At 43.5% G+C, this 24,567-nt stretch overlaps 1 protein-coding gene and 1 non-coding gene across 20 annotated transcripts in view; both read right to left on the bottom strand.

The window, feature by feature from the left end:
* The window catches only part of GIT2 (GIT ArfGAP 2), a 52,213-nt gene that overhangs the window by 3,953 nt on the left and 23,693 nt on the right, over nt 1-24,567 (bottom strand). For 5 of the 19 annotated variants that reach the window (XR_007455182.1, XM_049619148.1, XM_049619149.1 and 2 more), the window contains exons 10-19: nt 23,794-23,866; nt 23,444-23,541; nt 22,314-22,425; nt 18,046-18,188; nt 15,820-15,969; nt 11,883-12,131; nt 10,199-10,288; nt 5,888-5,970; nt 5,114-5,302; nt 97-160 (exon numbers count right to left, since the gene is read on the bottom strand). Coding sequence is in view for 18 of the 19 variants with exons in the window: in XM_049619148.1 (XP_049475105.1) it covers nt 97-160; nt 5,114-5,302; nt 5,888-5,970; nt 10,199-10,288; nt 11,883-12,131; nt 15,820-15,969; nt 18,046-18,188; nt 22,314-22,425; nt 23,444-23,541; nt 23,794-23,866 (1,251 nt within the window). In the remaining variant the exon portion in view is untranslated. The other 14 variants (XM_049619152.1, XM_049619147.1, XM_049619155.1 and 11 more) reach the window with 10 other exon arrangements.
* On the bottom strand, nt 22,030-22,091 carry LOC125914945 (U7 small nuclear RNA). The gene has a single exon (XR_007455498.1). It is a non-coding gene; the product is annotated as a U7 small nuclear RNA (small nuclear RNA).

The following is a 24,567-nucleotide window of genomic DNA, read 5'->3' as shown; positions in this document are numbered from 1 at the left end:
TCTCTCTGTCCCTCCCCTGCTCGCCCACTCTCTCTCTCTCAAAATAAATAAACATGAAAAGAAAAAGGGATCTGAACCAAGTAGGAAGTGACTTACTTTGGGGAATAATGCTGCCATTTCAGTAACAGCTACGTGTATCCTCTCTGAGCAGGGAATATAACTGCAAGAATATTGAAGAGGTTATTCAAAGACAGCAGAAATAACGCAGAGACAGAGAGTACCAGGGGGCTAGAATGGGTTCCATTTATATGTCCCCCACGAAGGGGCTGAGGCCGCAGACAGCCCACTGTGGATGTCACCCCAAAAGAAGCAGGGTCCACACCCTTTCTCCAAAGTTCATTCATTCTGATAAAAAGTCTCCACACATGGGACGTAGGTGACATACATGACTAGTTAGGGGATGCCACAGAACAGTCAGTCTATAAAGATATTCACACTTCCTCCAGTAGGTCATTTGTTTTTCAGGTGCTTCATCTCCCTAATTTCTTGAAAGACAAACAAGGATTCCCATGCACAGGCCACAGAACTTAAAAATAAAGGACTGGAAAACATTTCTTAAAATTACAACTGGAGCTTGGGGCACCTGGATGGCTCAATTGGTTGAGTGTCCGACTTCGGCTCAGGTCATGATCTCACGGTTTATGGGTTCGAGCCCTGTGTTGGGCTCTGTGCTGACAGCTGGGAGCCTGGAGCCTGCTTCGGATTCTGTGTCTCCCTCTCTCTCCACTCCTCCCCCACACATGCTCGGTCTCTCTCTGCCTCTCAAAAATAAAGAAAACTAATTTTTAAAAAAAAATTTTGGGGGCGCCTGGGTGGCTCAGTCGGTTAAGCGGCCGACTTCAGCTCAGGTCACGATCTCGCGGTCTGGGAGTTTGAGCCCCGTGTCAGGCTCTGGGCTGATGGCTCAGAGCCTGGAGCCTGCTTCCGATTCTGTGTCTCCCTCTCTCTCTGCCCCTCCCCCGTTCATGCTCTGTCTCTCTCTGTCTCAAAAATAAATAAACGTTAAAAAAAAAAAAAAAAATTTTTTTAAAAATTACAGCCAGAGCCCACACCTCAACACCCACATGTTGGTTAAAACTGACGGACACTTCTAAATTCCTTCTATTCAAATGCATCTCAACCATTAGGGAATTGAAAGCTTTACTTTGGGTAAAGAGAAATCACTGAGTCAGTTCTTATACTGGATCAGACACTTACGTACTTTCTCATGAAGCTGCCATGACTATGTTTGTAACAGGCAGCCATGAACACAGCCGGCACTCTCTCTGCTCGCTTCACGAGCTCTAAGAAAACAAAGCGCATTGGCTCTGCCTGTCCTCATCCTTTCCACCAGGCCGCCTGGCCTCCTAGGGGCCCCCTAAATGACAGTCTGAGAGCTGAGGCTTCAGGAACACTGATGGAGTGCCAACTCTGTTCTCAGAACTTTGTGGAGACTCATGTGCTCCTCCCAATGGCCCTATGAGGCTGGTATTATTAACACACCCATTTTTCAAATGAGCAAACTGAGGCCTGGAGAAGGAGAGAACTTGCCCAAGGTCCCACCACTGGTGAGAAAGAGCTGAGCTCAAACCCGGCTGTTCAGCACCTGGGCCTGGGTCTCTCACTGACACACCACAGTCCTCTCCTGGGATCAGAGACACAACAAGATTTACATCTTTCTTTATAGCAAGCCTCTTTCCACTCGTGACTGGTGATTCCAACTTCTCAGGTGATGGGAACTGGAAGAATGGAGACTTTGGTTTCATTCAGGATTCTTATTCTTGATATTGTAACATGCGACATATGAGGCTAGTTTCCTGTGCCTTAAAAACATTAGGCTTCTGCCCTGAGTAGTATGTTTTACAAACTACTACTGCAGAGAAAAGACAGACTGAAGATGGGACTGAGCAACAGTTCTGAGACAGCACACTGCCCCCCAGGCTTGGGTTTTGTTTCTGGGAGAGCTGACCCACAGAGCCCAAAAGGGAAATGCGATATGGGAAAAGCTCTTTGGTAGCCTGTTGGTGGCATGTTAGGAAATGCAGTGCAAATATTCAGGTTTGGCCTTCCACAAGCACCCATGTGGCTGTTTAAAAATTTCCCTTCCAAGATGGAACCAAATCCTGTTCAGCATCCAGCCTAACAACTAACATTCTTTCCCCTTTTTTTAAGTCATGAAGTTAGCTTCTGCTTAAAGACTGTCATAAGCACCTCTGTACTTCATCTTTGTAAGAAATCTAGTCTCAAAACTATTTTAATTAAGACTGGGGCGTCTGGGTGGCTCAGTCGGTTGAGAATCCAACTTCGGCTCAGGTCATGATCTCGAGGTCAGTGAATTTGAGGCCCATGTCAGGCTCTGTGCTGACAGCTCGGAGCCTGGAGCCTGCTTTGGATTCTGTCTCCCTCTTTCTCTGCCCCTCCCCAGCTCACACTCTGTTCTCTCTGTCTCTCAAAAACAAATAAACGTTTAAAAAAATTGAAAAAAAAAAAAAGTTTTAATTAAGACTGGCTATGTTTTAGTTAAATCATTACATTTCCAGAAAGTGGTTTATGTTATCCCAAAATACCTTCAAATGGGAAATCCTGACTTTTACCTTTGCAAGCAATCAGAACCACACACCACATAGTAACAAAATGGCCCACACAGAAGGGGTTATTTCACTTGTAAATATGAAGGGGCAACAACCCATCTGGTCACACAAATGCTCAGAAAAAGACCCTGTTATAGCAGCCACTGATTCAGGCCTAAATGTTACTTAAACCAACATGCCCATGAAAAATACATTAACGCTGGTTAACATCTTCATTTTGACACCAAAATAGAATTCAACCTTCCCCTTGCTGCACAGAAGCAGGGACACCTTGCTTTTCCTAAGGATACCTCCCCAAAACTCACTCAGTATGAAATACTTTAGGATGTCCTCAATGAGCCACAAAAGCAAGCATGCACAGATTAAGGAGAAAGTTCATGTTCACAACTTCCAGCTCTTATCTTTCCTCAAAGAAGGCTTGTGTGCATACTGTGAGGTCTAATAGTGTGTGCATGTGTGTATGCGAAAGAGACAGAGACGGACCAGGAGTGGGGCTGTAAGCTCAGGGTGGACACCAGACTCAGAGAAAGCGGGGACTGTGGGCAGCTTGCTAGGCTCAAGGGACAGGGGCAAAGCCTGAGTGTGCCCGCATGGGCTGCTGGTCTACTCAGAGTGAGCACAGGTGACAGATAAACAAGAGGAGAAAATAGGACGAAAAGGCGTGGGTTTAATCAGTACAACTCAGAGTTATAAATGAAAGTGTCTCGCACATGTTAAGTAACCACAGACTTCAGTAAAGCAGTGAGCAATTCGTAAAACATAAATTCTCTAGGTCAATTCTGATTTAAACTAAAAAGAGTGAACTAATGATTAAACTCTGCATCATCCTCTCAGGGTCTTAAAAAATATCAGATCTTCATGTTTTTGCATGGATTTGTACGTCTTAAAAAAAAAAAAAAGGTGTGTGTGTGTGGGGGGGAACTTCCCCAATTGTGCCAAGCACCGTATTTCTTTCGGTTGAGGACAGAAATAGCCTCTAGGCAGATGTTTCTATTTTTGACAATGCGATGTAAACATATTTTTTTGTTTGTTTGAAATACAAGCATGGTACTTGTGAACTAGAGTAAATCTGTTGTCAACTGGTAAGCACTGGCAGCTTGTGGAGTGCGGGGGATGGGGAGGAGCAGTGTGTGATAAAGAGGCTGCCTGGGAAGGAGAGATAAACAGCCGCCTAATTCCCATGGACCTCTGAGGACCCTCCAGCAGTCCATCCAGGAGGACAAATGCTCATCCTTCACTGAACACAGACTGCTCCTTTCTCACCAAGTAGGAAACAGTGACATTGGGGAAAGTCAGAACTGCAGAGAAAAAAGGGAAAGGGGAGAGCAGGGCAGTCTAGCCTGGCGACACCGGGAACACAGAGAAGGCAAAAGATTCTGGCCCATCTTTATGTGGAAGGAGAGAACAGAGAGGACCAAAGAGGAGCGGTACCGTGTCCCCTGAACAACTTCTGTTACTGCACTGCACGCAAAGGAGCTCTTCACCTGAGCACTAAACTTTACTGACCTACGGAAAACAGTGAGATCGTTCTGGGGTTTCGATGGACCTCTGCTGCTTTCTTAAACCCAATGGGAGGATGTTAAATGCTTCATGAGTGTGTCCAGATGCGGCTGGCCATGTGAAACTAGGACACTGCTCAAGACAGTTAACGACCCACCACTAGTTCTCAGAGAACCCGTGCTCAGGGAACAAAAAGATGAGCTGGAACAAGAGCCAGTCCCTTCTCCACCGGAAGAAATAACTTTGCAGGATATGGTTCTGCTCAGAGTAAGATGAATCTCATTTCAGGAGCGCAGGTGACGATTAGGTCAATTGTTATTTGTAAACCACTTGTTTCTTAGATGTTTGTGCATGCGTACACGCGTGAACACACATACATGCACACGAGGGAGGCCTAAGAAATCAAGTTCATGCCAAGATACCTTTTATGCCAGGGGCACCTGGGTGGCTCAGCCGGTTAAGTGTCTGGCTTCGGCTTAGGTCACGATCTCACGGTTTGTGAGTTCAAGCCCCACGTCAGGCTCTGTGCTGGCAGCTCAGAGCCTGGAACCTGCTTCAGCTTCTGTGTCTCCCTCTCTCTCTGCCCCTTCCCCACTCATGCTCTTTCTCTCTCTCTCTCTCAAAAATAAACACTAAGAAAAAAAAAAAAAGATACTTTTATGCCAGCCAACTCAACTCTAGCAAGGGCACACACAGGGAGCACAGTGGCTGGAAGAATCAACTGCAAGCTCTAAGGAGCAACTTCTTGCCCCTCACCATCCAGCACCAGCAATATCACTACCCCAACCATGCTGCAATTTTACTTCTAGAGGCATCTGCTTCCAGAGCCCTTCGTAAGAATGCAGAAAATTGAAAACATCATGTTAAAAAAAACTCACCATCCAAATCTACAAATCTGTACTTAAGCCTGTTATGTAAACCTGAATTTTCAAAAAATCTTAAAAAAAAAAAAAAAAAAAAAAAAAAATTCCCTGTTCCTAATGGAGCAGCCTCTCTTGCAAAGCATGTCCATTTTTCCAGGCAGGATTTTCAAACCTCCTTACCTGTCGTGTTTATTTTCTTGAGCCGCTCGTAGGAGCTCCTGTATGTTTTTGGTGATCTGTTCAGTTTTCCGGATGACGTCTTCCGTGCTGGGGAGGATGGGGCTTGGGGCTGCGTGGGGTTCTGCCGTATCTGGTACTGAGCCATCGCCTTGCCACACCACACTCCTCTGCCTTCCTTTTCTGCCTGACCTGCCGACATTAAAGAAGTGGCCTGCTGTGACAGGTGCTCATGAGCTGCTGCTCTGCCTTCAGGAGCCACTGCATGTGCATCTGCTGCTGCATGAGCTGGCTGCTCTTGTGTCTTGTGGTTTCCTTTATCCTGTCTTGCAGGGGACTCACGGTGAGGCTGTGTCAACAACAGGCAGCCACAGCTCACGGGGCGGCTGTTTCATTCTACCACGGGGCTGGAAATTATGACTCCCGGAGAAAGGGTAAAGATGGCAGCAGGGAGGAGGTGCTGTCATTAAGCCATCCTTAATCCAGCTCACCCCTTGGGGTATAAGCATAGAATGCGACCTGATGTTGACTTAAGATACCGATTTTAAGCACATTATAGACACTCAGAGACTGTCTGTGACCGGCCAGTAAAAGAACAGGCCCCTGGGATAATATGGGGTAAGAGGTTGGACTATGAACTTATGCGTCCATATTTCATGACCTTATGGGTCTGAACATAGAGTGGAGACACGTGGGGGATGAATCGCATCCCCTAAGCACGGCCACTAGGTCTCAGGTTTGAGAGCCCGCCCCAGGGCAGTCCTCCCACAGCTGTACCCCGTGTCGTCCGGGTCTGTGTCATTGGGGGTGTTGTCATAGTCACTTTCAGGCGTGCTGTTCTGCTTCTCCAGCCTGGATGCCTGAGAGAGAAAAGGGAAACACCCGTTAGTTTTGAGCACAAGACATCTGGGAGCCTTGCCTAGGAATCATTACCTGTTAGGCCACGGAGCCTTTGTGGCCCAGATCTCACTTGGGCCAGGAGCCAACCCTTTACTGAAAATTTAGTAAAAGATGAATAGTAGACCCAGAAATGGTTTCTCTTTTTCTTGGCACCATTTTCTTCTTAGCTCAGTGGCAACTCCATAAACAGATCCTTGGTATAAACTAACACAGACATGCAAGACAACACCCGTGTTTGGTTCTCTAAGGAATATGGAGTTTAACTATAATATAATGCACAGGCCAGCGCTTACATACCCAGAGACCACCAGCACTGGAAGCCAGCTGTAGATTATCTACTCTAATACCAGATGAGAAAATGAAGGGCCAAAGAGCTGGGGGACAAAGCCAGTGCCACAGAGTCAGCAGAAACCCAGCAGCGAGAACCTAGGTCCTGTCTCCTACCACCTCCACTGTTCCATGCCTTGCGCCCTGACGACTGTCACCATTCCAAACATTTAGGGCTCTCTAAGAACTGCCCTCAGAGACAGTTTATACGAGCCACACAAGAAAACCAGCACTATTAACTTACTGCTGCATGTCGTTTGTGAACCAAAATGGGTTAACCCGGCATGACACTTGGTCTCCAACCACTTTTATGTTTCCCAAAAAAATCTATCTCTTAGAACATAAGTATCTGATGCAACTGTGGAGATCAAAAAAATGGTGCACAGATTCAAAAGAGGGATCCTAAAAATGTTTTGGGCAAATGGCAGCATGGCAAAGTACAGGGCCTTCCAGGGTGACAGAATTTGAAGGGGAACACATTTCTCTGAAGGAGACTATGTTATTAGTTCTGGAGTGTTTAATAAACATAATTTCCCCTCAGTATTTATTTTATCCATAGTGCTTGAGAATTTCTTCATCTAGAACAGGTGTCAGTGGGAGCTGATTCAAAACCTAACCTGATTACCTTGCAAAATACAAATATGAGCGATTTCCACCTTTATACCTGAATTTAATCCAAGTTAATCATGTGACTAAGGAACTTTATCAATGATGCAATAAAATGTGGCTAAAGATATAGCTGTAAACTAAGACCCTTGTTTAAACCTATGGAGACCTTGTAGCTTCATCCAAAAAAACATGGCTACCACAGAATTGACCAGTTTTAAGAGTCTATATAAAGTCCAATTATTTGCTCCTTGCTGGTAATGCTGCTTGGCCCTCTGAAGGCCGGATGCAGACAGGCAAGACCGTCAGCCCCAGAGTGGAGAAAGACTCCTTATTCACACCACATTTTGCTTTACTCTCCCCATAGCCTCTCTTTCTCCTCCCAGGGCAAGGGCTCCCTTCTTCTGTGGGCTGAGGTTTTCCCACTTTTCTGAGGGCTCCATTTGGTCCTAGCCACTCTAAGATAAGATACTTGCTAGGATCCTAAAATTCAACGTGAACTCATACTTCTCCCACTCAAATGCATCTGGCAAATGATTTAAAATACTGGCTTGGTGCCATAGGAGAGTCTGTAAAGCTGAGTTCTATAAAATCTACAACCTTCCAGATCCCTGTGTTTACTACCAGTAAGCAGTTCTACTTCAACCGCTGCCTTATTCTGACCTGGCCTTATGAATCTATCAGTGAGTTACTGACCACTACAAGTGTAGCTGGAAGACCAAAGCTAGGCACTGTACCTAGTGCAGGGAATGGGGACAGCTGGCTCTTCCAGAGGTGATCTAAAAAAAGCTCCCCCAAAACAAGCAAACAAAAATACCCCATCTTACCTTGCACAGGGAATGCTTAATCTTTACATTTCTTTTCCTTTAGTTTTTATATATGCACACACAAGGATGAGTGTATGTGTGTGCGTGAGTGTGTCCGTACACACACACATGCACACACATACATAAATGAAATGTAAAAAACTTGCACTTAAATAATTATTCTAGAAAATTCATCCAGAGCTGCTCCAGTGGAAATATCTAGAAAACAGAATTAAACCCAGAGAATCTCACATTTTTATAATCAATCTTTTTGCTTTCCTTGAGGTAAATGTGATAATTACAAATCAAATGCATTACCCCACGATTAACAAAAGCACCAGGTCTCATTTAAACATTTTAGAAGAGTAACAACTCATACATCTAATAAAAGTACTCAGGAAACGTTCCTCAAGCACAGAAAACAACATATGGCAGTAACCATCCAGGAAATCAGTTACTTACGGATTCAGTCTTTCATCGTTGTCAAACAAAAGCACAGGACAGGATTTCAAATTAGCCAGCATTTAATTTTATGAAAATTACTGTACACATGCAGAGCTAAGATCAAGACCTATTAGTCCAAAGTGCTGCTCTCTCAAAGCTGTTAGTAGAAAAGTTACCTTCTAGCTGGTGCTGGTTCAGTTTACTGAACAGATGTGCAGTTGTCTCTGAATACAGACATGCCATAAATACTTAAACTCATAAAGAAGCAGTCAGGAATAATCAAGATTATCAGTTTCAGTGATGTAACTGTTAATCTTGTATAAAACACTGTCTCAGCAAGCAGTCCTTGCACGGATTCTCAAAACTACCAAAGACGACAGACTTTTTAAAAGACAAATCTCCCAGTGGGCAAAAGAGGTCTACTTGACTCTTATTAACAAAATTTCAAAGGAGAGGTTTCATTTCTATTTAACTGTCCCTTAGTTTAACCGAAAAAAACCATAATAAAAACATCGCAGTTCAGAACTGCCAAGACTCAGTATTGTACATCAAGAATGCTTTTCAACCGACTACCTCCAAGTGCGGAAGAGAGCCCCAAAGGGCCCCGATGAGCCATATGGCACCTGCAGTGGGAAAGAACCACTCTGTCATTCCTACTGATGTGGAGGGAATGGAAAAAGGCCCAGTGCAAACCCCACCCTATCTGTGAGGGTAGCTCCTCACGCACAGCCACCTTCCCTCCTCTAGGATTGGTTACACTATCCTTCTATTAAAGAAAGAGTGAGAGGGCGCCTGGGTGGCGCAGTCGGTTAAGCATCTGACTTCAGCTCAGGTCACGATCTCACGGTCCATGAGTTCGAGCCCCGCATCAGGCTCTGGGCTGATGGCTCGGAGCCTGGAGCCTGCTTCCGATTCTGTGTCTCCTTCTCTCTCTGCCCCTCCCCCCTTCATGCTCTGTCTCTCTCTGTCTCAAAAATAAATAAATGTCAAAAAAAAAAATTTAAAAAAAAAAAAAAAAAAGAAAGAAAGAGTGCGCCATGACCTGAACTCAGGCCATCAAAGCATATGCTCTCTCCACCACGATCCCAGCTTACCATCATGCACTCTGTGCAGGAAAGGGATTTTTTTTTAAGTTTTTTTTTTTTTCTTTTAAATTTAAGTAGTCTCTACACCCAACGTGGGGCTCAAATTCAGGACTCTTGAGATCAAGAGTCCCACGCTTTTCCAATTGAGCCAGTCAGGTGGCCCAGGAAAGGATTTTTTAAACTGACGGTGCCTTTGGGAGCAGGGAGTCCCTAGGACCCTTTGACTTACCAAGAGGCTGGGTGTGGAGGAGGTGCTTAATAGACACTGCTGTCTGCCTACTCTAAAAGGAGCTTACCTGAATCATGTGTGGTTACTGAGAATGTAAATTACACATCAGCAAGCTGGCCTTGACCAACTCATCAAGTGAACAGCTTCATACTAACAGCCGCCTACACCTCCAATGCTGCCACATGTTGCAATCCTGATGTAGGACACAGGGACTGCAACACCTGGGTACGTCAGGTATGGCATTCACATAAAAAATGCAACAGGTTAAAAAAAAAAAAAAAAAGGCATGATGAGGTCTTAGTGTTTCAGTTGGTCCAAATATCTGATAACTGTTGCTCTGGACAAATTTGACATGTTTGCCTTGCTACAATATTTAACCAGCACCCAGCTAATTTTCTGAAGGTTTAAAAAGACCGTATGTTTCAAATAAATGTTATAGGGTGAACTGCGAACACTGTTAAATATTAAGGGAAACTGAGCAACGTGGGGTTAGACCAAAGGGAGACCACTTCGGACAGACATGCGCGTGTGCGTGTGCCCGCGCGCCACTGTGCTGAGACACCGGGGTGAGCACTGCCTCATGCAGGACAGAAGGGCAGTTAGTGGAAGGACAGGAGGGCCAGGGGAAGCACAAAGCGCCCAGGAGCACTGCCCCTCCTCCAGAGAGCAGACAGGTCAGAGTGTACTTAACCCTTCGGGCGCTTTCATCCCTCGACCAGGAAAGTGTGGAGGGGAAGGAAGGCAGAGACGAAGAGGAGGTCACAAGCGCACTCCTCCCGATCTGGAAGGGGAAAAAGAAACACGCTCGGGGAAAATACAAAACAAACAAAAATCCCTACCACCTACCCTGGCTTCAGCCTGGGGTTTCCTGGTCAAAGAATCCTAAACAGCAACTCACTACGTGAGATCAGTGCTGAAATTTCTGTGACAGGCAGGCTGACTGCCATGTTAGCTGATGACAGGTCCCCAGAAATGTTTACTCCTTTAGTGAGATACCTCCCAGAAATTACTCAGAATTTATAAAGCTACTTTTCTATAAGAGAAAAGAGAACACCTAGCATAATTTATGAATTTTGTCAATAGTTTTTTTTAATGGATAGCCTAAACAAGTATTTGTTTTTTAATCAGGACATACAGGAAATGAGAAACTATATAAACGGTTAAGTTGGTTTATGTTATAAATCTACTCTTCAATACAGATACAGAACTTTTGCAATAAAGTGACATCACATTCTAAGTGTTTCTAAAGTAAAAAAGTATACTATGAAAACTGACAAAGTGGCTTTTCCTAACTTTTGTTTTTAGCTAAACAAATATAAGATTCTTCCGTTAGTTCAATGGCATTTCCATGACACCAAATGTATGAAATCAATTGCCTTAGAATGTTTTGGTCCAAACAACTTAAAAACTTGAAATAAAGGAGTCCTAATTACAATATAACATCACTGAAATTTTACCACACTAAAGCTTGACAAAATTAAACTAGGGTTTAATTTACTAGACCATACCCTTTACTCTGCATTTACTCTGAGAATTTTTTGAAAACTCCTATAAAATTTGAAGAAATAGTAACTTTCACATTCGAAACGATAAAGACTACTCTCTGAAAAAACAGAAGTTCCCAATGTCTATAGCGTCCTGTCAAAACATGGGTTTTTAAAAAATAATCCAAGACAAATGTAATATTTGAAAACCTCACAACACAATACTCATCCCACTGCAAATAAGATTGTTAGCAGCCTGTTACGGAACACAATCTTTGGAATACAATCCTTGTAAAACCAGTGTAGAGTTTTTACATTTCATTTGTGTGAAATGACAAAGCCACATTTTCTCCACCAAGGGGACAAGGGGGTGCAGAAGTTAAGCAGGCAGGCTGACCACACGCGGAGAGGCTGCGGAGGCCCGGAGGCTTCCAGACCTGCCCACCGGGAGGAGCAGAGAAGCACCTTGAATTCTAAGGGCTCCATTTCATAAAGGGGCAAGTGCCTGTCTACCTCAAAGAAGACAGCACTTTTGCTGGTGACCTTCATAATTTGTTTTTGTTTTTAGAAGTGGGGAAGGAAGCTTGTTACAAAGAACGTTCCAGTACTGGCTGGCTGGGAAAGATATTATGGATATGAGGGAGAGCAGAGGGAGAGGAGCTGAACAAGAGCCAGAGTCCCAAACTTTGTTGGGAAACTTTCAGCCAACGGCCCTATCTGCTTGTGGGAATACAAGCATCTGTTGACATGTTAATACAGCAAACACAAGGATAACTCTCCTAGCCTCGTTTGGCAAAGCAGAGACACGGGGATGTGCCGGTTCAGAAGAGAGAAAGCAACGGTCAGGATGGACAGAGAGTGAACAGCAGAAGCGCCAGTGGTGTTACTTACGTGCGCGGGGAAAGGCTGGAGTCTCGTCCTGCTCTCTTCGGGATGGTTCACTTCTCCCATTGGGAGATATGGTTTCTGACCTGATCCCGTCTCGTACATGGACATGGGCCTACTGCCCCGGGCAGACGGACGTCGCTTTAAGGAAGAGTGGTTGGAAGTGTCTGTGTACTCAGAACCAGTTTGCACCTGATATATATTGGTTGTGGCCTGTTTCCTGAGGTTCGAATTTTCACTCTGGAGTGTTTGAAGCTGAAAGAAATGTTTGGCAGTGGGACGGTGTTTTTCTACAGCAAGCAGAAAAAGCAAACACCAAGTAAACGCATACAACTACCAGCTTTAAACAGTAAGAACAGTAACGGCTAGCTGGGTCGAAAGTTACAGCAACTACAAACGAGAACTCTTTCTCCTAGAATGAGCAACACGCAATCAACTCACTTCATCACTTCAGCAAATTAAACAGCTTAGTTTCTCATTGTGGCAAAGTTGCAGTTTGGACTTTTTAAAAACGAAATGTCTAACCACTTAAAAACTGGTCATGGTGGGCCTGGGAAATGTTTGTGGGCAAGCTGTATTCTGGAGTGTTCTTAGGCTGTTTCAAGCAAGAGTTTGAGATCATTAAGACGTCACTTAGGTAACTCGCTTTTCAAATGATTCCTGAGCGATTTGCAAATGCCAAAAATGCCAGCAGACACCATGGAAGCAGCACAGAGATAACCAGGGTTGCTTTGCAAAGCAAGAAAGACAGTGAAGTTCAGCTTATGAAAAATCAGATGAGCTACTGCTTCCCAAAAAGCCAACAAGGAAAATTAGGATCAATAAATTTTTATTGCAGAATACTCTTGATATTCCAAACAATTTAGCACTTTTAAAAAAGAGAGGGAACTGAATCACGGTACGTTTGCTATATTAACATATCACGAAGAAAACTGGAGGCCTATCGAACTACGTTAACATCTTCGTCTGAACGCTCCACGTAGCACGCGTGCTTCCCTCTGGTGATCGGTCATCTTTCCGCCAGGGCCGGGATACCTGGCCTCGCTCTCCTTTGGCTTTTGTCACTCAAAAACGCGACCATGGCAGTGTCAGCTTTAAACACTCTAATGTGCCTGGCACCACCCTACTTTAGTTAGAGGCTGTCACTTGGAGACCCTGATTGCTCTTTCCATTCCTCACATGCAGGCTGCTTCATGGTGTTTGATGAATTAGAGTTAGGGGGTCAGCAAGGAATCGTGTCACTCCTTAGCGTCTGGCATTTCAAACACAATTAACTGAGTCCAGTCCTGCACAGTGTCCTTCCTCTCTGGTGCTCCTTCATCTTCCATGACAATTTATAAGCTGGGGGTGGTGTAAGTTCAGCTGTCTACTCTTTGACAGAGACTGTAAACTCTGACCAAATTCCCCACCAGGGCCAAGGCTTAAGTCCGCAAGCAAATGTATTTGCACCAGAAGATCATTACTTTCTCAATAGCAAGCCCATTCAGGGTTAGGAGTTACTTTCAATTTTTATTTAGAAAGCACCGATCTGTGAAAAATACACCAATAGTGGCTGCTCCTCTTCATTAATTAGCATCTTTTCCAAGCAACTGTTAAATATGAAAGATCAGATACAAATCATGCTACTTTGTCAACTATAAATATACAAGAACGTTTACCTAACTTTGAAACAAAACCAACACATCTTTGCAAAATAAGCAAATTCTACATACTTTATAGTCACAGTGCCAAATTTTTGTGATAGTCTGACTTACTGCTTCTGCCACAGAAATCCCCTCATTTCTTGTTTTTTTCTATATGTGATCCACTAAAGAATGGCAGACAGATTGCTTCTATACCACAAAGGCTTTCGGAGTATAACTTCTATCTGCGACTTGTTTTCCAAAGAAAGAACAGCTGCAAAGTGATAAGCAGCCACTGAAAATTCCTACGTTCCAGGACAGAGGCAGGCATAAGGTGCCTGTCAAACTATTTATTACAGAGCCCCCATCCTAAAGTGAAATGGACGCAGTGCAGGGAGTGAGGAGAACAGACACATGCTTCTGGATGAGCAACTGGGGTGTCTGGTCATGTGTCTGTGTAAAAACCTTCCCTTAGGGTTTTTTAGACAAGGTCTTGAAACGTGAAACTTCATCTTAACGCTTTTCATGCCTCTAAAACATCCAGCGTGGATTTTACTTGAATGTGTTTGGATGAGCACAAGTTCCTTGTCTTGATTTCAAAAAATTTTAGTCCTCTGTATTTAGAGAGATGTTCTAGAATAAATTTGATTGATGCCAATCTTAATAAGAATCAGATCATACTTTTTGTTTGGAAGGAGTGTAACAGGTAATGAAAAGTTACAGATAATTCAATAGTTCCAGAAATCAAGAGCATTTCTAAGAATTGAGATAATCCATGAGCAATGGCAAATAATTTTACTCTGCATTTCTCAAGGTTCAAGACATTTGTTTTCAAAGATACGAGGTTATCTCTGGTGACTTCTATAAATACTAAAAGAGCATTTTAGAAAAAAAAATGAAAATGAAAAAAAGGTGATGCTTAGCAGACTGATTTATACTGGCAAAGTCGGCATGTTTCAAAAAGAGTCACCTCAACAAATTTATTAGTTCAGTTAATGGGACAAACTATAATTCATTAAATAGAAGATACTTCAGAAAAGACAGAGGAAGTACAAGCCCTCTATGATTACACAGCAAAAGGGCTCTTGGTCTGCCTTGTTCATGGCTGCACACCAGCCCTAGACAGGGCCAGGCTGGCACAGAACAGGTGTTGGATAGAAATCTGGTTGATCTTGAGGCAGTATTGTAGGTTTGGAGCCATTTTTCTAAAAAAAAAAAAAAAAGGTCTAGATCTCAACATCAAAAGAATTCTAGACCAAGCCCCAGGTGAGAGTGCACTGCGGTGTCTGTCCTTGACAGGCAGAGGGGACAGACTTTTTAGTTCTTTGGTCTTCCTTTAGGGAGCATCACTGGAAAGGGCCCAGTCACAAAGGGAGCGAGCCTTGTCCTCTGTTCTTGATAATGATTCTGAAACACTACTCTTCAAATGACAGAATTAAGGCACAGACACATACTTTGTTTTGTTTCTGCTTAAGGGAAGCGGACAAAATCTCATCTTGTAGAGAAATGAATGATGGTAATAGCACCCACAAAGTCTTGGACAGAAATGAGAATTTTTAAAACTTCCTTTTCTTAGCCTTCTCGTAAAGAGTTATGTCCATAACCCCCCTCTTAAGCATATTCCTTGCTACTATTAGCCACACTCCTTTTAGAGATTAATATGTTCATATATTTCTCACTCTCCCAAAAAGGAGTGAATGAGAAAATGCCAGACAAATGGGATTTGTACAGCTCTCACTCATGCACATGAAAAATGTTTTCTTGTATTTACTGAGCGCCTACTCTGTGGCAGGCCCTGCTGTAGGCTCTGAGGACATCATAAATTAGAAGTACCGGTGGAAAACAGAGCGGGGTGTGGGTTGGGGCTGCTGGAGCTGGTGGGTAACAACTGAGACTAAGAGTGAGCAGGGATGACAGCCCCTGCACGGAGTGCTGGTCAGCACAGACACCTGTCCAGGGCTTTTGTCCGCTCTGTCTTCACGGTGTGATTAGTCTTTAGAAGGAGCAATAAACAGCAAGGACTGCATCCCTGGAGGGGCATGCAGATTCCCAGGGAGCACGGAGTAGTGCAAAGGTGGCCGCAACTCGGTTATTACGTGTCAACTACTTGGGAAATTCACTCTGGATTTATTTCCCATCAAAACAACTTCGTCTGAACTCCAAATACACACTGCTTCCAAAAAGACAGCTTGGCCAAAGGTTCTTAGGTCTGTTACAATAACTGCTTTTCTCCCCCTCTGCCCACAAGCATCGTGCCTGGGATTCTTCCTTATGCTACAGGGTTAAAGAGTCAATCATCCTGGCATTTATTGACATGTTACCTTTTTCTGCATAATTCTCAGCTCGTCACTCAAGTTGTTATTCACCTTCATTAGCTGCTGTATCTTGGCCTCAGAAGCCACTAGAGCGTTTTTGACCTCCATAAATTCCTGCACAGTGACTGGTCCATCTGATAAATCTGAATCTAGGCTCTAAAAATAAATTGGGGAAAATGTTCACAATCGGAGATGATGATAACATATCAAGACTCACAGCTAAAGAATTTCTAAGTCTGACCATGCCAGCTGGACTGCAAAGTTAATCAAACCAAATCAAGCCTTCAGGGAGTAATGCAAAAATAAAACATAAAGGTAGAGTTACTGTAATACTTGAAAAATACCAGAGTCGATATTTTCTAACAGAACAGGAGGTGCAGCCCTAAATCTAGCCTGACGATGACTCTCTCAGTGCATTTTTCTGGTATTGCCTGACTTTCTCTTGCCCATTCCTTTTTCTTTAAAGGTTTTAAGTAATCTCTGCACCCAATGTGGGCCTCGAACTCACAACCCCAAGATCAAAAGTCACATGCAACTGAACCAGCCAGGTACCCTCCTTTTCTTTTTAAAAATTCGTTCTTTCAGTAATTCCTTCATTCCAATCTGTATTGAGCATCAGGCAGTGTTCTAGGGACTTGGGATATGTAGAAAGAGAAAACAAAGATCCCTGCTTCCACAGTGTTTGCACCCCAGCAGAGTGGGAGAGAGATAGAAGATGACAAGTGCTGTGGAAAAGAGAATATGGAGCAGGGTAAGGGGCTGGGGAGAGAAGTAGGGGTGAAGTGGGTGCGTTTTAATAAGGCAGGTGGGATAAGCCTTTGGGTAGGTGAGACATGAGTAACAGCCAGAAGGACATTAGTCAAGTGGAAGGACAGTAGTTGAGTGACTGTCCGGAGGAGGAACATTCTAGCCAGCAGCAGAGCTCAGCTAGAGGGCGTGGGTGTGCAAGGCAGAGAGGAAGAAGCCAGTTGGTAGGATCTGGTCACGACTTTGGCTTTTGCTCTGACTGAATCTGGTGCTTCAGGGACACTGGACAGAGGCGGATAAGATGGGGCAAGTGACCTCTGCTGTCCCCTCCGCATCCCCTGCATCTGCCAGGGGCTCCACCCTTCTTACAGTCGTGTGAGCTGGACAGCTCTGGACACATCCTCTTTAAGTCCATACCCCCACTGCACACATCCAACTTATCACTGTTTATTTGTCTTCCCGTCCACCTGTTCTCAAACATTTGCTGAGCCCCTCTGTGGGCCAGATCTGGGGCAAGGTCCTGGTGACTCAGCAGTGGGTGAACCGGCCAGGCCTCTACTGCTTCTCCCTGGGCCCACGTTTACTCTGCTACAAAGACTTCCCTTCCACCCAGACTCTCTCAGCACGGGGCCCGTGGCGGCCCGCGTCAGCTCTTGTCTGGACCTCCAGCACTACCCCACCTGAGTTTCTTATCTTCCTCCACTCTCTGACCCGCCGAGAACAGTACTCCCAAAAGAGAGGAACCCAAACTGCTGACCTTAGCCCTCCTCACCTGCCTAAGAGCTTCTCGGGCTCTGTGCTGTCCGCCAAGGTGTGGACTCTTCAGCCTGGTGTCACATTCCTCTGTGGTATGAGCCCTGCCCTCTGCTGCAGCTCTGAGTTCCACTCGTTTTTGGCTGTCTCTACACATGAGCGGGTTCCTCCAGATGCCCTCTTTCACCTTCCCTCTGCCTAGACCACCCTTCTCTGCCTCTCCACATGCCTAACCCTGTGCATCCTTTAAGGCATATATTAACTGCCACCCCACTTACACAGCCTCCCCTGACACCTGTCCTCAGCAACAAGCTGCATCTCCTCACACACCCCTACCCCCCAGCTTCCGTTTGTGCTTCTTATGACACTTTGTACCATTGAGAGCAGTTCTCTCTCCTACTAGGCAACTAGGCAGGGAGAGCCTCACAGGAAAGGGACCAGGCCTCATTCGGGAGAGTATTATCCAGAGAAGTCACTCAGTAAACATTTGTCGGAAGAATAAAATGCACTGGTCCCTGCTCACAAGTTTTATAAAGTCACAACTAAAGCTGTGATTTGGCAACGGACTTAGAGACACGGACCCCCTGTTGACCTCACTGGTCTAAGCTGGTAGTAAGCCGAACAGTACCTCCAGAGCACTTTTCACAGTGGTTGATAAATAAGGCGATTTTGCAGGAGGAAAGATTTCAGAAAGAAACGTTCTTCCTTTCTGTGTGCAACATGTCACCTCACCTTCTGCCTATTTGCCTTGCTTGCAGTAGGTTCCAGATCCGTGTCTTCATCTGAGGCCACACTGTCATAGTCCGGCTGGTCATTGTCTTGACTCTCGACACTGTGCTGGTTACTGATTGTTTTCAGTATGAGCTCCACGTTGTCTATCAACAGAAACAAACAACTTTTCTTCAGGCCTAAAAAAACTTTTATCCCCAAAATCCACTGGGAGGATTTTTGGGTTTAGCCATTTAAAGACTAAAAGAAAATGACAGAAATAGCAATGTTATATTCACACCAAAACAGGAATCACAGAGGTTATCAACCAGAAAGGGCCTTACTATCAACTGCATGGAGGTATTTAAGCATCCCTGCAGGCCACTTAGCAAATGTGTGCAAATTAATTAGGTGGTTTAGGAAAGTGCTGCTCAGATTGAGAAGGCAGGCTCCCAAGTTTCTCATTATTCCAGGAGACAGAGCACAGAGCTTAGTTCCAACTCATGGAAATAACACTGTAACTACTATAAGATTAACTGTGATTCTATTCTAATTGTAACTTGTTTACAAGGTAATGACATGGAAAAGAAACTGTTAAAATGGAGCCTAGTGAACTTGGTGCTCAAAGAACAGGCTCCTGGCATTTAGTCAGCTGACTGCCAGAGAGGAGAAAACAACTCAGTGGACACACATACCCATGCCAGGAAGGTATGGCCTACAGGGGAGCAGGGATGATTCCACAGGCTCTAACACGCTTTGAATAAAACATTTCACAAATTATCCAAGCCTCTCCAACTTCTCTCAGTCAACTCAAGCTGACCTCTGATTTCCAGTGTTATTTCTGGTTTGTATCTGGGTGACAAATTATGGTTACTCAAAAGGAATTTTAAGTTTTCAAATTAATATTTAAAATATATGTATCATCTGACTACAGAAATAATACTCAGTGCCGGGGTGCCTGGGTCGCTCAGTCAGTTGAGCGTCTGACTCCTAATTTCAGCTCAGGTCATGATCCCATGGTCCTGCGTTGGGCTCTGTGCTGAGTGTGGAGCCTGCTTAGGATTCTCTCTGTCTCTCTCTTTCTCTCTCGCTCTCTCTCTCCCCACCCCCTTACCCCTCTACCCCACTCACTCTAGCTAAAAATACATATAATAATAATAATAATAATAATAATAGAAAAGAAGCAATACTCCATATAGAATAATGGTAATCACTCCTAGCTATTGATCTATGTTGGTCTATACCCTTCCAGAGTTTTCCCTAAACATATACATATAAAGAGCCAATTTCATCAATAGCAGTTGGTATGGTATAGAAAGTTGTTGTGAAGACTAAATTAGCAAATCCTGAACCAGTGACCATCGTTTCTGTGGAAACACAGGGTTGGGTTCCTGCCAGCCTCTGGTCACATCATTTCTGTCAACCAATCAATATAGAACCTTACTTATGTGTGTTTCTGTTTAAAGGCACCTTTAGAATATATATATATATATATATATATATATATATTGGGTCGCTCAGTCAGTTTTTTACGAGCGCCTGGGTGGCTCAGTGAGTTAACCATCTGACTTTGGCTCAGGTTATGATCTCACAGTTTGTGAGTTTGAGCACCACATCGGCTCTGCGGTCAGCGTAAAGCCCGCTTCAGCTCCTCTGCCCTCGTCCCTCCCCCACCTCACTTATGCTCTTTCTCTCTCTCTCCCTAAAATAAATAAACATTGAATATATACATATGTGTTTATTTATATTTATGTTTAATATAATATATATTTATATTTAATGTTTATTTATTTATTTTGAGAGAGAGAGAGCACGCACATGCAGAGGGGCAGAGAGAGGGAGACTGAGAGAATCCCAAGCAGGCTCTGTGCTGTCAGCTTAAAGCCCAATGTGGGGCTCAAATTCATGAACCATGAGATCATGACCTGAGCCAAAATCAAGAGTCAGACACTTAAACTGAGACTGAGCTACTGAGGTGCCCCTAAAAACACCTTAAAAATTTTTTTTGTTTTTAATGTTTATTTTTGAGAGAGAGAGGGAGAGGGAGGAACAGAGAAGAGACACACAGAATCCAAAGCAGGCTCCAGGCTCTGAGCTGTCAGCACAGCCTGACGTGGGGCTTGAACTCATGAACCGTGAGATCATGACCTGCAGAGCCGAAGTCGGACACTTAACCAACTGAGCCACCCAGGCGCCCCATAAAAACACCTTTAATATACATTGTCGATTCATTAACATTGAACTGACAGCGAACAGCACTATCCAATTCATGTGTGAACGAATCTTATCTCACACAGGTATTTTCTCCATAAGGCACATCACAGCCTCCTTGTGCTTAGGAGCCCCAGAGAGCACTTGAGTACAATGCCGCGGGCCCATTTTAAGCAGCAAAATCATCAACAAAAGGCACAGAAATGTAAAAATGTGGTACTAAGTAGACCTAAAAAGGACACTTATTAACAATATGAGAATTGAGACAAAAAGGCAGAGCACGACCTAGTTCGGTTTCAGCTGGGAATGTGTGTTTTGGGTGACTCAAATATTTTGCCACTCTGCACATGTCCACGAGTTTCCATGGGGAGTACTGATGTTGAGGTTACAGATAAATTTCAGTTAACAGATGAATTTGCAAATATGGGATCTGCAAATAACGACGGCTGATTATGTATTTACACAGTACTTCCATGTGATATATTCACTTGCACATATGTATGTGTATAAATGGTCTCCTTACAAAACTGCGATTACACTAAACCTTTTTTAGAAAAACTGATTTATTACTTTATATCACTCTATATTCTTTGGGGAAAAAAAAGGTTGCACTACTCAAATATATTCAAATTCTCACTGCTTACCTGTTGCAAACTGTTACCTGTTTCTAATGTTTTCAGTGTTACATATATGTGTAACATCTTTCATTATTTACCCTCAAGTTAGCTAGAAATGGAACCACCAAATCAAAGAGTATGTACATTTTGACATTTCAAATTTACATAAGGACCTTTATCACTACACCTTTGCCAAAATTTAGTAAATTTCCTTAGAATCTGCTTATTCCTGTTGAACTAGTAAAATCAAAAACTGATGTCAGTTGATGATTACTGTCTTTGGGGAATACTATGCTAACTGAAAACTTAATTTTTATAGTCTGTACTTCTTCCGTTTAAATGCTTTAATAATAGGGGCACCTGGGTGGCTGAGTCAGTTAAGCATCTGACTTTGGCTCAGGTCATGATCTCCCGGTTCGTGGGCTTGAGCCCTGTGTCAGGTTCTGTGCTGACAGAGCCTAGAGCCTGCTTCGGATTCTATGTCTCTCTCTCTCTCTGCCCCTCCCCCACTCACGCTCTGTCTCTCTTTCTCTCTCTCTCTCTAAAATATAAACATTAAAAAAATTTAAATGCTTTATAATAAAAAACATATTCTATGGGCACCTTGGGGGCTCAGTCAGTTGAGTCTACTCTTGGTCTCGGCTCAGGTCATGATCTCACAGTTCAGTTCGTGGGATTGAGCCCCACATCAGGCGGGCTCTGTACTGACAGCATTGAACGTGCTTGGGATTCTCTCTCCCCTTCTCTCTCTGCCCCCACCCCCCCACTTGTGTGCACACACCTTCTCTCTCTCTCAAAATAAGTAAACTTAGGAAAAAATGTACTATATATAATTAGAAAAAAACCAGTAAGTATAGAGTAACGGGAGATGGGGAAAAGTGTGTTCCTAAGCACAGACTCAGGACGCTGAGCTACTGAACTAGGTGCAACAGGGCACCTTGGAAATGGGGCTTGGTGCTCTCTACAATTTTAAACCACAACAATTCTTACTGAAGACATCTAAAGTTTATAGTAACAAGTTTTAATTATTTAGAACTCAGTTTTGTATGTAAGCAACAGCAGGTAAACTGTAATATCAATTAAGAGGGTTGATTTTCTTATGCCCTTTAATAAGATCTAAGTCAGACTTTTGGGTTAATTTCAGGACGCATTGTTTGTTTTTTTTAACTGGGAGGAGTTGGGGGGGTTTCCAGTAAGGACTGGAAAACCTGACAGACAAATTCTAAAAGAGCTGTAACACTCCGGATGCAATTCTATAGGAAGATAGGTGATCTAAGAGGAAGAAACATATAAGGTAAATTTGAATAGCAGTTAGTAACACTGAAATATTTATCATTCATCAGGGCTCAAAAAAGGTAAACTTTTCATTATGACTGCTTTAATTAGTTTGTCATTTTAAACTTAACACGTGTGTCAAGTTTAGAAGACCAAAGAAGCAAACATTTAGTGGTTTGAAACAGTTACCTTTTGAACCAGAAAGAGGACTGCCTTGCTGTCTCCTCTTGGCATCACTGAGAATGTCGATGACCAGTGTGGCAAACTCATGGGCGTTAAACCGAGCTAGTTTCTGTCTGCCCTGAGTGAGAAAATAATTGGAAATATTTCCATATGTGAAAACATATGCATCAATATTCACATAAAACCAGTTACACTATCGTCAGATTTCAGCAGACTTCCAAACATGATCAAAGTACCACCGCAGGTTAATGGAGTCACACATCAATGTTTTCCTTGCAAATAGTCTAGAACCATCTACATAAGAGAACTAGATACCATTTAAATTCTCACAGTGCACATTTCTGAAAAAAAACGTTTCTACCTGATGCTTTTTTCCATTACAATTCAATTTTAGAGTAGACCCAATAATGAAAAATTTGGAAGAAAATTGTAAAATTTCAAGATAAAGTTAAAAATGTTGGGAACTGCCATTGCCATTAATCAATAAACATTAAAAACCCTTCCCAATTTACTCAACTTTTCTCCTCATTATGGGTGCTTAGGCTGTTTTGAATGCTCTATTATTTTATACAGTGCTTTGAAGAAAATCACCGTTCATAATTCTTTGTATTTTTATTTTACTGGCATATATTCCCAACTAAAGATTTCTGGTGTGAAAGGATGGACTTAATTTTGAGGCTTTTAAAATCAGTTAACAAACTGACTTTCTGAAGTCTACAGCAACATAAACTCTTACCTACAGCATCAGAAAGCCCATTTCACCATACCCCTACCAGCTTCAAGTATCCTTTATTACATTCTTTATTAATTGGGTTGATGAAATTTTCATTAATGCCTTTTCATTAATGCTTTCTTGGATCACTAATAAGGTTAAACATTTCTTCACATTTGTAAGCCATTTATATTTCCTCCGTGAATTGTTTCATATTCTTTGACAGGCTTCTGTTTACATGTTTTGCTTTTCTTACCAGTTTCTTGAGTTTTCTGTGTGCGCGTTTGTGTGTATATATATAAAGGACAGTTAACATTTTAATCAAACAAAAATGTAAAATACCTGTCCTGGGAAAATGAAATACCATGTTATCAGCCATTCTCCAAATAACACTACCAGTTTCTTCTCAGATTCGGCCACTTGCCTGATTCCGTGTTGAAGAGTACTCAGGATTGACCGGAAGGAAGGGGACGACAGTTGTCTCGGTTACCAGGGTGCTGTGGTTTTGCGTGGCAAGCCAGACTAGCCAGAGGAAAGAGCCAGAGATAGAATCTTATCACCATGGGTGCGCCACCGCCCCTCTGACAGCCGCGGCTCCCATGTCATGAGGGAGACTCGGGGAAGCACACTCCGAAACCAACATACACAAAAGTAAATGTCGACACACGCATCATCAGGACAGGAGAAATCAGGCAAGTAAAACACTGAGGTGGGCAGCTTGTCACTGCCCACTGACAAGAGAAGCTTATTAGAAAAAGCCACGTGTTCAGTCACCTGCATCAGTCTCTCGCCTGTCAACTTCATCGTACACATCCATGGCAAGTTCTTCAAACAAATGATTACTTAGCTGCAAGTAAAAAAATATCAGGAACACAAGGCACAAGGATTAACACTAGCAGAATGAGTGGGCATTGTGACTTATTCACCCTTTGATCTCCAATGTCTTATCCAAAGCCAGTGCTTAGTAAAATACCGACTGTTAAACAGACAATAACATTTCCAGAACAGTACAGCTCCTCTAGAAATTTCTGCCTCCCACAGCAGCCTCACTCCTTTGTAATACGTAGACAGGGGTGTGCTATGAAGGAGTAAGAGGCATCTGAAGTGCACAATCTCAAAAGTAGGGTCCAGTTCTCCACTCTTCGCATGACATCACCCTTTAAAGCCCCCCTCTTCTGCTCGTGAGCAACTGCCAGTGCCTCTGAATATAAAGAATCCTAAACCCTTGATGGGATAGAGACGCCAAAACATGCCATTCTGAAAAGATAAAACATGCCACCGCACAAGCTACCACCCAGACTTCGGCAAGTCTCTGCTGTATTCTTCAGTAAGCAGGCTTCCAATCCCCCAAACCAAGTGTCCCCAGCAAAAAACACCTGTCTATACTCAGTACATTGTGCAGTGTTGGCCAACAAAACAATCTCCACACTGCCTGGAACGCCTGCCTGGCGGCCACTGGGATAGAGAAGACACTCAGGGTCTTCCTCAAGCCACCTGAGGCTAAGCGTCCACCAGGTGGCTCTAGTTCTCTGCACTTTTCCCCTCATA

This window comes from Panthera uncia (assembly GCF_023721935.1).
Source record: "Panthera uncia isolate 11264 chromosome D3 unlocalized genomic scaffold, Puncia_PCG_1.0 HiC_scaffold_8, whole genome shotgun sequence".
Taxonomy (NCBI): domain Eukaryota; kingdom Metazoa; phylum Chordata; class Mammalia; order Carnivora; family Felidae; genus Panthera; species Panthera uncia.
This window is presented reverse-complemented; position numbering and strand designations above follow the sequence as displayed.